Source organism: Ictidomys tridecemlineatus, chromosome 5 (assembly GCF_052094955.1).
Source record: "Ictidomys tridecemlineatus isolate mIctTri1 chromosome 5, mIctTri1.hap1, whole genome shotgun sequence".
Taxonomy (NCBI): domain Eukaryota; kingdom Metazoa; phylum Chordata; class Mammalia; order Rodentia; family Sciuridae; genus Ictidomys; species Ictidomys tridecemlineatus.
This window is the reverse complement of record NC_135481.1, coordinates 139263564-139279323: the sequence shown is the minus strand read 5'-3', so window position 1 is coordinate 139279323 and position 15760 is coordinate 139263564. Positions and strand designations below refer to the sequence as shown.

The following is a 15760-nucleotide window of genomic DNA, read 5'->3' as shown; positions in this document are numbered from 1 at the left end:
TTCCATATATGATGAGACAGAGAACATCAGACCCCTCTTGGCACCCCAACCGATTTCCCTGGGGCCATTATGTTATTTTAAGCCTGGTCAAAGGTTTCTGGGTTGTGCTCTGGTGAGATGTACTGTGCAGGGAAGGAGAGGATGGAGATGGGCCCAGGAGGCGGCCATTGCTGGTGCAGCCTAGGTGATGGGGAGGAGGGAAACATCAAGGCGTCCAGCTGGGTGCTGTGCTACCCTCTGTAATCCCAGCTACGTGGGATGCTGAAGCAGATGGATCACAAGTTCAAGGCCAGCCTGAGCAACTTAGCAAGACCCTGTATCAAATAAAAAAAAAAAAAAAAAGGGATGAGGATATAGCTCAGTGGTAGAGCACCCCTGGGTTCAATGTCCAGTCCTGCAAAAACAAAAATCAGAATGCAAAATAATGATAGGAGTCAAGTTAAAAGGAGCTGGGGTGAGGCTCATAGTCTGGGATTTCACTGTGACATGCTCTCAGATGACATAAGGCCAAGGGCATCGAGTTTGAGGTCAGAGGCTTTTGCTCTTTGCCTCCTCCTCACACCCTGAGAACCTGGAGAGAGAGAGTTAGTTAATGAGCTAACTCAGATGCGCTGCTGTTTGCAACCATGCAGATTTGTTTTCCTGTTGTCCCTACTGCTTGTCTGCATTCTGGCCCAAGCAGGCAGCGCCATGGCCGACATAGCAATTGGTAGAGAAAGGCAGGTGGGAAAGGTTGTTTTTCTCCTTCCTGGTATAAATCCTGGCTTTCTTATTTGTGGATCATCCTCTGATGAGTTGTTGCTGGAAGCAACAGAGTGAAACCAGGCCGATCTTTTACAGGAACCCAGAAAGAATAGTGGTTTTTTTGTGGTGGTGGGGGGGCAGTGAGTGCATTTGAGAGTCTACCCTCAAAATAAAACTCTGGATGGATAGAAAAACTCTTATACAAATTTCCATGCAAAAATCGATCATTCCTAAGGTCTTTCTTGCAGAGACACCAGTTAGAAAATCTGACCTGATGTATTTTCCATATTGGCACAAACCCCTGTGGTGGATCTCAGTATGGTGCAGGCACATGTTGTGACTTTGCCCACTTTTCCAGTAATCTTCTGCTGCTCTCCCCTTACTTTCATCACCTGGCTTTAGCTAACCAACATTTTTTTTTTTGTTGTTGTTGTTATTTGCACTGGTCAAATTCTGGCATTTCCACTTGCTGTGCCCTGGAGATGGTAAGAAAGTCCTATCTTCAGATCTCTTCATTCTGAATCCTTCCTATCATTCAGATCTCAGTTCAAATGCTGTACCCTTGAAGGGCCTCGCCTGACCACCCAGTCTAGAGCAGCTGCCTCCCTTAGTCACTTGAGCGTCACTTTTATTCTCACTTGTCACTATCTGAAATTACCTTATTTATTTTTCTTTTCTTGTATGTCTATTTGGTATCTGCACCGCCCACCCCTCACCCCAACAGCTTCACAGGCATGTGAGCCCCATAAGAGCTGAGACTTTGTCTCTTTTGTTCCACTGCCTACAGCAGAGCCTGTCACACAATGGCATACTATAGATGCTGAATAAATTTGTGTTGAATGGATTCATGGTAGCACCTTGGGTTTGATTGTGTGAGCACAGTTTTAGTTTGGAACTCACTGTCTGCTAGCAGCAGCAGGGCCTGGTTCTCAGAACAAAGCCCTATGTGTTCATTTTCATATGCAGAGCAACCCTTCCAATTGACACCTGTTGCCTGGAATCAACTCATTTTAGAGAATTTTCAATGTAGCAATGTAGTATTGTAAAAATCAATCATATCTTCTTGAACCTTGACCAATCATATTTCCTTGACTGTAAGGTACACCAATTATTTTATGCTTCTAAGAGTGGTGATTAGTAATCTCCTTAAATTTTGAAGAGAATGTGGAAAGAGGTGCCTTAGAATTGATAAAGCATAATATGAGATTGACTCAGTATACAAGCTATGGAATGTGAATTGGAGGAGGTTTGAGTCTTGTGGTTTTCCTCTTCATAAGTGGAGGAGGACTCCTTTACTAGACAGTGTGCTCACACAGAAGAGCAGAGGTAAATGGAGGAAAAGGAAGATGTGGATTTTGACACTTTCCTGAGCATGGAGAAATTTCTCTGGTTGAGGAATCTATCTGTGGGGAGTTATTAGATGGAGCTGGTTTTCTTTAATAGAAGTAGATGAGTCTCGGTTTCAAATCATGCTATATTGTTTAGTGTCTTATCCATCTGAACCACTATTTCTGCAGCTTAGGAAAACCATCTTTAATCTTATAAAGGCAGTCAGTGGGAAAACAAGATTTGCTTGAAACCAACATTTGCTTTATAACCAAGTTTACTGAAATGCATCTACTTTAGAAAGGGAAAGGGATACCTGTAAAGTAATTCAATATTATTATTCTTATTTGAGCTAATGATAATCGAGTGTAATTTCCATTGCTGAAGGCATTAGGATGAGTTATGTTTTAGCACATCTCTTGCTGCTCTTCCTTTGTGTGCAGCACTCCACTTGCTTTTGCAACTGGGGAGGCAGTGGGTGAGGGCTGATTTCATCTCTCCTTCTCAGGTACTGCATTCATATTCTGGGCTGTCCTTATAGAAGTCACTAGCTGGATGTTAGGAGTTAAATTGTGTCTGCATCTGGATACCAAAAATTGTGAGCTCTGTTAACCTGAATCAAGGGCTTTGGGGAAAAGTTGGGGTGTCAGTTTTAGAGTCAAGTGGGGGATTCTATTTTGGATCCTAGAGATTCCATGTATGAGCTCTGTGGACTTAAGCTATTTACCTTCTCTTGCATCTTCATTTGTAAAAGGAAAAAAATTAATGCTTATCTCAAAGCCCTTCTACGAGACAAATGAGATGATCCATGTAAAACGACTTAGCCTAGTGCTGAGCTCATAGGAGACATTCACTCCATAAACACTCGTGCTTGTAATTGGAGTTGCAACGGCAAAGTCATCAGCGGCTTGTTCTAGTAATATGATTTCAAAGCCTTGGTAAAAGGCTACTTTGTACAGAAAGAGCTTCTAAACTGGCTCCTTGAGACGATCACCAGAATCATCTATTGCAAAGTTGAGTGATTGACCCTTGTCTTGAGGCTTAAAAACAGGGAGTTCTAGGGTGCTAGTCACAGGGTTTGGGTGCTGTGGTTCGAAGTGACTCCATCAATGTGAAATCCTGATTGAGATCAGGCACATTTTTTTGTGATAGAACTGCCCAGATTGTCGAATACAGCGAGCAGAGGGGTTGGAAGCAAACCTTGGAGAGTAAATAGGAGTTTGGTGAGCCTGGCTGAGTGGTCTTCTGTTCTGAGAAGGGGGCTTCTATTCCAAAAGAGATAAGCCGAATTGTCAGTTGTTCAGACAAATGGATTTTTAGGGAGTTCCTGAACGAATGATAAAGCTGTTTAATTTCCTTTGGTGAAAATTTCCTAGGATAGTATATGTCACAGTACGCTATGTAATTGAAGATGATTTCTGTCCTCAGGAATGACAGAGGACTTCAAATCCTCAAATTTATTCTTAAGCAAATATGTCTTATTCCAAAGCAAGGGTGGTTAAGTTTAAACAACTGTTATCAATCAACTGTATCCTAGAGGATTAACCAGGCTCTTAAGAAGGCTTCAGGGTAGTCGGACCCAAATGCATGCAAATTTTGCCAAGAGGGGAAGTACAGAGGTCCACAATGTGAGTGTGGCCTGTGAGGACGCCTTGGATAAAGTGGTGCCATCCTTAACGCATGTGTATGGGGGCATCTCAGGATAGCTAGGCAGCAGTGGGTGACAGGGGGTTATTTGGGGGTGAGAAGTCAACTATTTCAATGCAAATTCAAACATCATGATTGTAATGTTTACTTACTTTAAAACTTCTCCTTGGGTTATTCCCACTGGTGAAAAGTCTGTGGGGTTTGGATGTCATTGTTTCAGGAAAGGGAATTATCATTTATTGCGCACATAGCTTATGCCAGGTGCTGTGCTATGTACTGGATCCTTATAATGGACTCATAAGGCAAATGCTTTAGTTATCTTTATTTTTTTTTACATTGCTCTAATATTTATAGATGATGGAAGTACAGTTAAGAATGGTTAGGCCATTTAGTCCATTCTATGATGTAACAGAATACCTGAGACCAGGTAATTTATAAAGAACAGAAACTTATTTTCTCACGGCTCTGGAGGCTTGAAAGTCTAAGATCAAGGTGTCGGTGAGGTCTTCTCACAGTGTCCTCACGGGGCAGAAGGCAAAAGGGCAAGTGAGCAGAATGCTGTGGGCAGCCTCTTTTATAAATACCTTGATCCCATTCACCAGGAGGAGCATTTCTGGCCTCAACTCTTGGAGGCCGCACCTGTTAATACTGTCACATTGGCAGCACCTGAGCTTTGGAGGGCACCTATTCAAACTATAGCACTAAGTCATTTAATCGAGTCACACAACTAGTAAGTGTTAGACCCCAAGTTCAAATCAACATCCATAGGACCCCAAAGGTCCCATTCTTGCATGTGGCTGTCAAAGGAACATGTCCATATCTGAAGCAGTTGGCACTTTGGTGGAGGGGAGGCTGGAATCATAAATAGATGGTGCCGATCGTGATGATGGTAAGTACAACAGACAACAGTATGGAGGGTGCTTTTTGAGTGTTAAGCATTGGGCTAATTTATATATATCTACACACATTTTTTCATTTAATTCTCTCAACCCCATAAGAAGGGAGTATAATTAGTTCTGTTTTCAAATGAAGACAGTGATAGAAGGTGAAGCAACATGTTCAAGGGTGATGAGATATCATGGAACCCCTGGCCACGTAGGAGGATTTAAGAAAGACAGATTGCTGGAGGCTGAGGGGTCGCCCACGGATCAGGACCAGTGAGGCAGAGGAGATGGGATTAGAGGTCTACACTAATTTATGCGTCTCATTCCTGGAGTGTGGCTCTTGGTCTCTAGTCCATTCCTCTGCTGCAGAGGCCCATGTGTCCTCCACTGAAGGTTGTCACTTCAGATGCAATTCCTAGATGGGGGTGGGGGGAAGATCACAGCAATGACAACTTCCTTTACTTTTGCCAAATAAGAGGGGCAGAGTAGTGGGCTTCTTGCAGGTGTGGTAATCTGGGACACCAAGCCAAGTTATTTCTCCCCACCAGTTGTCAGCACGCCCCAAATTTCCCAGGAGAAATTTAATCCTTTGAGTCTGGAAGGTTTTTTAGGCTTTCCTGTTTAGAAGACAAATATCTTCATAAAGATGGTTTTGCTTTCCAGTGCCTTTAGGGGCTCTAGGCAGGTAATTCACTTTTGAAGGAGATGGGGTAAGACTGAAAGGTGAGTTGGTTGCTATGGCAACCCAGAAGCCTGTTCACCGTGCATAAGCATGGACAGCATGGCCTGGCCAAGAGACGACAGGCCACTAATTTGTAACTACAGTCAAAGGGTTATGCATTTTGCTTCTGGCTATCAAAGTGTATTATAGAATATGTGGGGAATAAAAACTATTTAAAAAACTCGAAATTAGTCACTAAAATCATAATACCCACCTCTTTTTCATGAAATGGCGTTGATATCTTGGCATATGCCCTTCTATGTTTTGTTTGGTTTTGTTTGATTTTTCTTTTGGTCTGAGTGTAAAAATCTCTATCTGTCGGGTGTGCATGAAAGAATGACATCTGAATTTCAGCTAAGAAATACTTGGGTTAAAAAATTACCAGACCATATTTCAGACTGAGAATTGGCTCTAACGAGGCTCTGGGAGGACCTAACCTGGAGGGATAAGTTGAATATGAAGGGTGAACTGGAAGGAGGGAGAAAGATCATCTCTCTATTATTCATGGATTAGCAAAATAAAAATTGGCCAAAGAAGATCCCTGGCAGGAGGCTGACAGAGAGTGACCAGTGGAACAACAGGGTGCCCAGGAAGCAGGGAGAGCACTTTTGAGGTGGGGTGGGTGTTAAAATTAAAGGCTCTCAGAACTTCTTTGGGTCCATCCATCATCTTCCAACTAGATTAAGAGGTAACAGTCTACTTAAGAAATTAAAAATATATCTACATATCTAAGCTACAGAAGTTAATTTTTTCCAATTAGAAACAATCTTAGGAGGAAGCCATTTATGCACCTGGGCTTCAGGGTCTGAAGAAGGTTGGGGACCTGGCGCCCCCTTCTCCTCCTAAACTCTGAGCTTCCCCAGAACGGTATTTGAAAACGCACCATTTCTCCTCGATTTTTCCCCTTGTTTTGAGAAGCAGTGTTTTCCTCTCAGATCCTGGAGAACTCCTCAAGTTGCTGATCCCGGCGACCCCCATTTCATTCTTTGGCTCTTCTCCACATTTGCTCTTCCTCAGTTTGATGAATCTCCTCTTGTCGGGTGTTAGATACGTATTGACTTTTGCAAAACTTCCCAAGCCATTCTCAGACAAAGATTGACGGATGTAGGGTCAGGTAGGAAGGGGGTTTAGCTAGTTCAGACGTTAGTAAACATGACAGCTTGTTGGGGATTAACAGGAAAATCGTGAATAAAATCATTGGGATTTGACAGAGGTGTTTTCTCTCAGACAATTAAAGATTTTTTTTTTTTTAATGTTTTCATTACCCCCTTCCCCTGGCCAAAAAAAAAAGAGAGTAATGGATGAAGGTCATTAGGATAATGCATTATCATTCTCATACCCTTAAAATAGATAAAAGACAAAAGACCTTAACCTTGAACTGCCCACAGGGCCCCTGTGTGCTGTGTTTGCCATTCTGGCATCCTTTTCAAGCAGATGATACTTTCCTTTAATACCTCCTCCTTAATCCTCAATTTTCTTTTGAACATCAGATATTGGAGAGGCTGGAACCTCATTTAGGCAGTAGAGAACTGTAGTGCTTTGTGGCCAGGACCAGCCAAGGAGAGAAATAGTTTTGATACTAAAGAGTAATTCATTAAAGAAGGTAATGAAGGTGATGTAAACCTTCCACAAACACATCTCTGGGTGTATAAAGCTCATCACTCTAAGTTCAAGGTCATGGCTGAATGGGATGTAAAAAGAAGAAAATAATAATAAAATTAACTACAAAAATGTGTCAAAAATCTCAGTGGGGCTCCGTGGAAACTGACAATGTAGAATTTGATAAACAAGCAAAAAAAACTTCCATTAATATTATGAGAAAATCTCTTTGGAATAAAGCATTGAATTACCATGTTATTTTTCATACTCATTGCTCACTTCCAAGGTCTTAGAGAAAGACTTTGAGGTAAATTTTGCTTATCTGATTACAGTTGGTGGGTTCTGCCACATACACACTTTGGCCAGATACACATGTGGTCTCATGAACAAATTTGAGTGGTTTGGATGATTGAGAGATGTGCAGTGAGAGAGCAGAGCTACAAGACTGGGGTATTTGTGGCTGAGATTCGGTCTCTTTGAGGGCTGAGTGCACTTTGTTTTGGGGAGCTCAGGTGCCCAGGCATCTGCCGATAGATCTGCCATGGTACACACTCATCTACCAACCCTGAGGCCCACAGATGCTACTCTGAAAAGTAGCATAGGTTGACTGTAGAGAGAAGAATCTTGGACTGTTTTTGTGCCCCTGTTTCTTCAAAGAGAATTTCAACCGTATTTTTAAAAATTATACCCATAAGGCAGAATCTCAGTGGAGGTCTCAACCAGGCATATTGAGCTGACAGAGAAATCCCCGTGTTGGAGAGGTGAAGGAAACCCTGAAAGCTCTGCTACAGCCCCCCATCAGATGTCAGACGGCCCATAGGACAGCCCTGCTGGGTGGATTGACATCCTGTGCCTGGACTTGAGTTCTCTGCCTGAGCATTTTCTGTGCCAGGTCTCTCACTGCTACACAGGGTCCTTCCTCTTGTTGGATAGACTATGAGCAATTCCTTTCCCAGTCAAGCCAAATTCTACTGTTCCTGTGTCTTTCTTTCTTTTTAATTTTGTTAGAGCATTATATTTATACATAATATCTGGGTTCCTTTTGACATAATTATACATACAAGAAATTTGGTTTCTAATTTGGTCTTGAAGTCTCTCTGTTGAGAGCAGCCATAAACCAAGCCAGCCCCTCTGTAGGACAGCCCTGACACAGGACAGGCGAGATTCAGTGTGAAGATCAGGTAGAAGTGTAGCAGGCTAAAATAATGAAGGATTTTATTGGTTAAAGACCCCAGAGAGGAGGGCGTGCCCACAAGAGTTGCTGAGAAGTCTGGAGGCAGCAGGGAATTCTACCAGCACTGTGTCGGAGGAACTAGGACTGAGGACCAAGTCTCTGTTAGGTCCTTGGTGTAATCCCTCAGGCTTTTCTGCAGGCAGTGTCTTGGCTACTTTAAAGGAGACAAGCATGGGCCTGGCACAGTGGCACATACCTGCAAAAATTAAAAAAAAAGAAAAAAAGCATGCATGGAGGGGAGACTTATATACAGGACTCTGATGTTGGCTGTTAGATTTCATCCTGGCTGGCAGCTCTGCTGTCTCACAGCTGGGTTGGGTTTGGGTTCAATGGTTGAGGATCAAGTAGATCTCAACCATACCTGTGGAAGGGATTTTTCCCTGGGGAGGGGGCCACGGTTCTGTAAGCCACAGGTAATGAGGTACAGGTGATGGAGTTTCAATCAGCTTAATTCAGGCCTAAAATCAGATGCAGAGATGGCAATATACCAAATTTATGACCCCGTGGTTATCCATCAGCTGGCTTCCATTCTCTAGAACAACACTTTGACACGTCTCCTATGCCGACAGCCCTTCAGATATCTCACTTGGTCTTTTTCTTCCCCACCTAACCTTGTAGTTTACTTAACCTAAAGAACAATATCCTAGGCCCACAAAGATTCAGTGGAGACCTGGAATCTGGGAATGCAATGGAAAGTGCTCTCCCTCTTTCTTTCCTTCCTCTCCCCTCCCCCAGCACCATTTTATTTTCCCGAGAATGATTTACATTCACATATACCAATTGTGAATTTCCTAAAAACAAAAATATTCTCTTTCATAACTGCAGCTCGTCAATATCTGAAAAGTAACCCTGATATAACACTAGCATCTAATCTATAGATATTAGTCAAATTTTGCCTATTGCTCCACTGATACCTTTTATAGTGAAAAGAAAAATTGTTTCACGGCCCAGGATCTGAGTGCTCTATTATACTTGGATGTCATGTCTTTTTAGCCTACTTTAGCCCCAATTCCTCAATGTTTTTTTCCCTCCTTTTATGATCTTGACATTTGTAATGAATATAGGTCAGATATTTTATAGCACATCCCTTACTCTGAGTTTGCTGATTTTTCTCATGACTTTGTTCAGGTCATGCATTTGGGGCAGGAATACCACGGAAATGATTTTGTGTCTTTCTCAGTGCATCATTATATCGGGAGACACATCACAACTCTGTTCCATTACTGGTGTGTTGATTTGATCAGTCAAGTAAGGGGATATCTGCCGACTTTATGTGCAGTGGTAAGGGCAGAAGCTGGGCTCTGAACCCAGGTATTTTAACTCTATAGTCTACATGACACCTTTATGTATCTCTGGAAGTGTGAACTTGATAGATATATATGGAATTAATGAAGGATCTTGGGAGGACTCACTGGGCTATTCTCAGGCAGGTGTGGCCCTGGAGAGCCTGTGATTGACATTGCCTTTTCCCTGTGTTGTCAGAGTCTAACAGCCGCAGGGCGGTGAACAGAGGCTATGTCACCAGCTTGCTCAGACTGCATCAGGACTGGCACAATCACGACACTGTCAACACCTTCGTGATGATCCGTCGGGGGCTTCTACTCTGTCTCCAGCACATCGCCACCTTCCGGTCGGGCAGGGAGGCCTTCCTGGCGGCCCAGGGCATGGAGACCCTGTTCAGCATTACACAGGTAATGCTTGTGTTGGGATTCACTCTACAGTCGGATGACATCTGGATGATTCCTAAGGGCTGAAACACAACGAAACAGACCCGGGAACACTTGACAATGTTCTTGGTGCTCACTGTGACAGGTGTTCTGGATTCACATCCTCAGTCATGGATTCATTCATTGATTCCATATATCATCGATTGAGTTCACACTACTAGAGGCCCAGAATGGTGTCCTGTGAACTCTAGAGTCAGGGTACATGACTCTAGAAGTTGAAGTCTCTCTGTTGAGAGCAGCCATAAACCAACCCAGTCCCTCTGTAGGACAGCCCTGACGCAGGACAGGCAAGATTCAGTGCAGATCAGGTGAGATGTGTAGGAGGCTGAAATAATGAAGGATTTTATTGGTTAAAGACTCTAGAGAGTGTGTGTGTGTGTGTGGGGGGATGATTCCAGCCTCTGCCCTGACTGCTGTGCAACCTCAGAAAAACCACTTATTTTTTTCTTAAAAAAAAAGATGGAAATATAAACATCTAGGTTGTTGTGTGAACTAAATAAGTTAATGTGCTCAGAAGAGTGCTTAGCATATTTTAACTGCTTCTTGATTGTGAACAGTTATTGGAAGAATAGTACTGGAAATCTAGTGGTGAATATAGCAGATAGACTCTTGGTCTTGTGGGGCAAATATCCTAGCAGGAGACAGACATTAAGCAAGCAAAGAATCCTATGAGGAGGATAATTTCCTATCGCTCTGTGTGATCAAGAGTGTAAGGGTGACTCCCATAGGTGGAGGGATGAGGTGTTCTTTAGAAGGACCTGGACATGCTAATTGTAAGGGGACAAGAGTCCCAAGCAAAGGGAGATCAACTGCAAGGCCTGTGGAATGAATGTGTGGTCTAGGGTTACCTGGATGCCAACCCAAATAACTAAGTCTGATGATGATTCAGACATCATCATTCAACGCTATATTTATCCTCTTTATTGGTGACACAAGAATCCCAAATCTCCATTATCTGCACTTTCGCATATGTTAGGTCCCCAATGTCTTTCTGCACTTATTGATCCTCTCTGGACCCCCCTCCATTTTTTCTCTACCTGAATATACCCAGAGGCAGCCAACAATTGGGCTGTTTTCTGACCATGGTGTCTGTAGAGTTTTCCCCCTAAACCATAACATAATACTGTGCTGCAAACCAATATCTAATTTTCTATGTGCTATCACCTCTGGGTTTCTCTCCATCATCATAGATTTCAGAGCTTCTCCATAATGAAATAGCTGCATTTTACTTCCCGCCCCCCCACCCTGGATGAAGCAAAGCTTTGAATTTTTCCAAGTTTCCACATGCTTTTTGGAAGCTTGTAGTCAAGCTTGTAGTCACCCAAATCTCTAATCTCTCTCAGTTTTTGTGAAATGTCCCTTTGTATTGCTGATGCTAAAAACCTCCATTCTGTCTTGTATGCTTTACCCAGTTCCTCTACCCTCTGCAGTATTGGCTGTTTCTCTGTTCTGTGCTACAAAAACAATTAAAAGAGCAATAAAAGAACATGGCCACCCCAGATATACACATCTATGATAGGACTACAGTGGAGAAAACACCAAGTGAAGCCCAGGAATTGGGGGGTTGCAAGTGTGTATGCAGGGTTTTAGTAGCAATTCCTCAGTAGGTTAGTGAAGACCTCAACTGTTCAATTAAGAACATTTATAACAAGCTCCCAACCTCCAATTACTGCTGCGAATGGAAGCTGGATGTGAATGGAGGTAGAATCTATAGCAAGGTTTCTCCATCCCATGAATTATATAAAAAACTTGTTCAGGAGGAGTCTGTGGAACAATGCTGCATAAATTGGCTGTGATACATTAAGGCCAGCACATGGAGGAGTGTGAGAAATGTATGGGTGACAACTTCAAGGGGTTGAATTCTCCACCTTCACCCCTTCCCTGTTTTGCTTTTAGTGTTTTAAGTAATACGTTCTTCTAGAGGAGATGTTCTCAAGTTCATGTGCAAAGTCTGACATTTGACGACGTTCTCCTGTTTTTGGGAAATGATCCTTTCAGGTGCAAGATATGTTTTCTTGGCTTAGAAACCAAATGGCCCATTACTCCCCTGGCAGAATCATAGCAAGTGTTGAGTAGCCTCCCAGTCCTGGGCTGAGTGCTCTGAGCACAGATGCCCTTTGCAGCTGTGCTGAGTTTGAGCTGCCCATCACTCCTGCTGCCTCTTCTGCTGGAGAAAGCTGGCTGGATGGCCAACTCAGGGACCTTGGATCTGGTGATGGGTGTTTCAATCTCTATTTAAAAATTAGAATGATCGTGGTGGCAATGCTGCTGCTGCTGCTTCTACAGCTGCTAACAATGATGACAGTGATGGTGGTGAAATAATAATGAAGCAGCAACAGTGGAAGAGGAAGAAGAGGAGGAGGAGGACAAGGAGAAGGGAGGGACAGTTTCTTTGTATGGAGCTCTTACTATGGCCCAAGTCTAACTTAGTGATTTATACGAACCTTCCAATTTTGACATTTTAAAAAAGCTTTTGAGGTAGACTGTATTATCATCCTCATGGTACAGATAAAGAATCTGAGAAAAAATATTAGGTAATTTGCCCAAGTTCAGGAAGGTAGTTAGTGTTGGAGCTTGGCTTTGAATCTGCTGGCTTCACCCGAGAGCCTGTGCTTTTCCTCCCTGTACTAGCATTGCCCCAAGTTGAGTATGCACTGGGGTGGGCTGGAGGGCTCCTTACCACAGGGCTCTCTGGGCTTCATCCTCGCAATTCCTGACCTAGAAGGTCTGAGGAGGGGCCTGATAATTTTCACGTTAGTTTCTAAGTGATATCGATGCTGTTGGTCTGGGGATCACAGTTTGAAAAGCACAGTCCTGTACTATTTCTGTTGAGGTTTATGATATAATTACAAGCCTACCGGGCATGAAGTTGACTGAGAAAAAGCTATTTTTTGAGTCTTTCCCATAGCTTTTGCCCAACGTATTGTCCTTTGCTTCTCTGTTGAGGCCACTGCTTGTCATGTCTCTCTCTTCATGAGCCCACCTCTTTGTTTCCTGGGTCACCATCCCTGTGCATACCTCTAAGCATCCCCTAAACATTCAAAGGCTGAGATTATCTATAGTGCAGGAAGGGAGCTGTATGCTGCAAGGCAGTCTTGTTGGAGATTTGCATGAAGAAGGCAGAAAGATAACTTGATGTAAGATTAAAAGAAAAAACCCATACAAGGATGCTCTGAAACTGTATGAGATAATTATTCATTTGGACAAATAGGTAATCACAGAAGAATAAACCTATGTGAAATAATCAGATGAAGGGACCACGCTTTAGAGCTATAACAATTTAAGAGGGTTAAAAAGCTGCAAAAATTCGGTGGTTCTCAAAGTTGACATGTATATTAGAATCACCCAGAGATTTATACAGACTGTTAGACCCCATCCCCAGAGTTTCTAATTTGGTTGGTCTGAGGTCTGCACAAGCTTGTGCATTCTCACAAGTGCTCAGGTGAGGCTGATGATACTTGTATTGGTATCGCACTTTGAGAAAATCACTGGGAAAAGGAATGATATTGCCTCACAAAAGACACAGCAGCTGCTATTTTTACCAGAAAGAATGGAAGGCCAAACCTTGATTCATCAGGATCCTCATTGCTAAACAGGCCCAGCTACTACTATCATGGATCTCTGAAAGGAAGGACTGAATCCTAATGAGAATGTTACCAACTCGGCATCAGGAGCTAGATACCCTGGAGGTCAGATTGGCCCAAGAACATTTATTTTTTACTCAGTTTCCTGAGTCCTAATTTAGGAAGGGTGTTGGGGCTGATTAATCCTTCTCAGGGAACTTAACATTCCATAGTGGGGACAGACTAAGATGATGGCTGTACAGGAAGTGAATGGACCCAAAACCATGCAGAAGAAGGAAAGCTCCATTTATCTTGGCTGAACAGAGGGGCCTTCAGAAGGAATCCTATTTGAGTCAGGCCAGGAGAACAGCTATTGGTTTAGGCACTGTTTAGAAGAACAGAGGAGATAGTCTTTGGGCAAGGACACAGAGAGGAACTAGTATAGAACTAGTGGGAAAACGGGACATTTTGGGGAGTCAGGCAGAAGGAAAGACCTAGATGAGAGCAAACCAGGGGGTCCCAGACCAAGAGTATTTCCATGGAAGACATTCCTAACTCAGAGCTACAGTACATCTGCTCTGGGTCTTAGAGTTTACCCTCCTATGTTCAAAAAGACTAGAAAGAAAGAGGGGAATGGGCTACACCAGGCTGGGGTCAGAGCATAACTCTTGGGCCCTGAGACCTGAATGACAAGAAAGAAGCAGGGCCATGATGGTCTGAGGAGCTGAGGGTTTCAAAGAAGGAAGAAATAAGCAAATGCAGAGGCCCACGTTCAGGTAGGGTGATGGTTTGGGTGTGGAGTGAGCTCAAGATACAGAGAAGTTGGCGGAAGCCTGGTGAGCGAGGGGCAAGGATTGAGGTGAAGTTGGAGACACAGGCAGGGGCAGCGTTCAGTGCTTCCTGAACCATGGGAACGAATTTGGGTTTTTATTTCCATCACCCAGAAAGAAGGCGGCATAAGGTGGAAAGAAAGGGCAGATCAGACTACATAGTTTTCTGTCTCATGAGCAGGAATTTGGATCTTATTTTATCAGGTTTAAACATGGAGAAACATGGTTTTAAATTTAAGAAATAAAAATTTTAGGGACAACAGATGTAACTCAGGGGTAGAGCTTTTGCCCAGCATGAGGCCCTAGCTTCAATTCCCAGAAGTGCCTGAAAGTGTTTTTTAGTTGTAGCAGGATAGCTAGAATATGAAATTCACCCTGTTACCTCTTTTTAAGTATACAGTTTTGTAGTGTTCAGTAAACTGCTGTACAGCTGCACTCATGCATCTCCACCACACTTTTCATCTTGAAAACTGAAACTCTGTTCCCATTAAACTGATTTATGCTTTTAAAGGAACGTTTTCAGAGAGGAGATTATCAGAGGGCATGAGGGGAAAGAGGGAGAGTTAAGAAGGTGAGGGGGAACATTGCTCTGCCTGCAGGAGCTCAGTGGGAGGTAGTAATGGCATTGGCTCCTGTAGAAGCAGAACTGGGACCATGACTTCTCTCTCTTAACCAGAATCCTTTTCCACTAAAATGTCTCACTTTGTTATTATAAGGATTATTACTAGGACTCTTCCCTGAGTACTGTGACCTTCTAGGATCTACTTTTTTTTTAATGTGATTTTCTGAAACTAATGATGCCTTCTGACATCTTAGGCCTCCTGAGCACCTATCTGTTTGTTCTAGACGAGTGGACCTAGGAATTTCTATTACCTTGGAACCAAGGATCACCTGTGAATTTCTAAGTATTTCCTCTACAGTGTAGTAGACGTCAAATATAACATTATTCCTAATGCCTTGGTTTCTGAAGATTTCAATACCAATTCCACCTTCCCCAATTCAGCTCACACTGTGGACTGAACTTTCAGAACACTATTTATGTTTGCTTCCATTCTTCCACTGATTTTTCACCATTTCACACAAGGTCAAAAGCCTGATCATATCTATCAGCATTGATTATAATCCTATATCGACCTGGTTTTAAAATGTTGGCTTTTCTGGCTGAACTCTGCCTTGACCCTGGCTCTGTTTCTCCCAAGGTTGAGGTTTGGAACATTATCTCTGATCAGCCATCTATCTCACCTTCCCTGTTCCTCTTCTACATTCTTTTTTTTTCTTTTATCAACTCTAATAACTTTTCACTAAACACTTGAGGCCATTTGACCAGGCCAAGGGGTGGAACAACCTCAACTAATTCATTTTCCATGGGGAGTGTTTCCTGTTGTGCACTCTGACACAGCTGATTGGTACCATTTCAGCACACTGAAGGGAAAATGGCATTCTTGATTGTATTAAGACATTTTTTTTTTGGAGAAATGTAGCTAT

General features: G+C 42.9%; 1 protein-coding gene across 2 annotated transcripts in view; it reads left to right on the top strand.

The window, feature by feature from the left end:
• Positions 1-15760, top strand: part of Agbl1 (AGBL carboxypeptidase 1) — a 704812-nt gene that overhangs the window by 87380 nt on the left and 601672 nt on the right. For both annotated transcript variants that reach the window (XM_078051197.1, XM_013356285.4), the window contains exon 5: positions 9638-9846. In XM_078051197.1, the coding sequence (XP_077907323.1) occupies positions 9638-9846 (209 nt within the window). The remainder of the gene's footprint in view (positions 1-9637; positions 9847-15760) is intronic.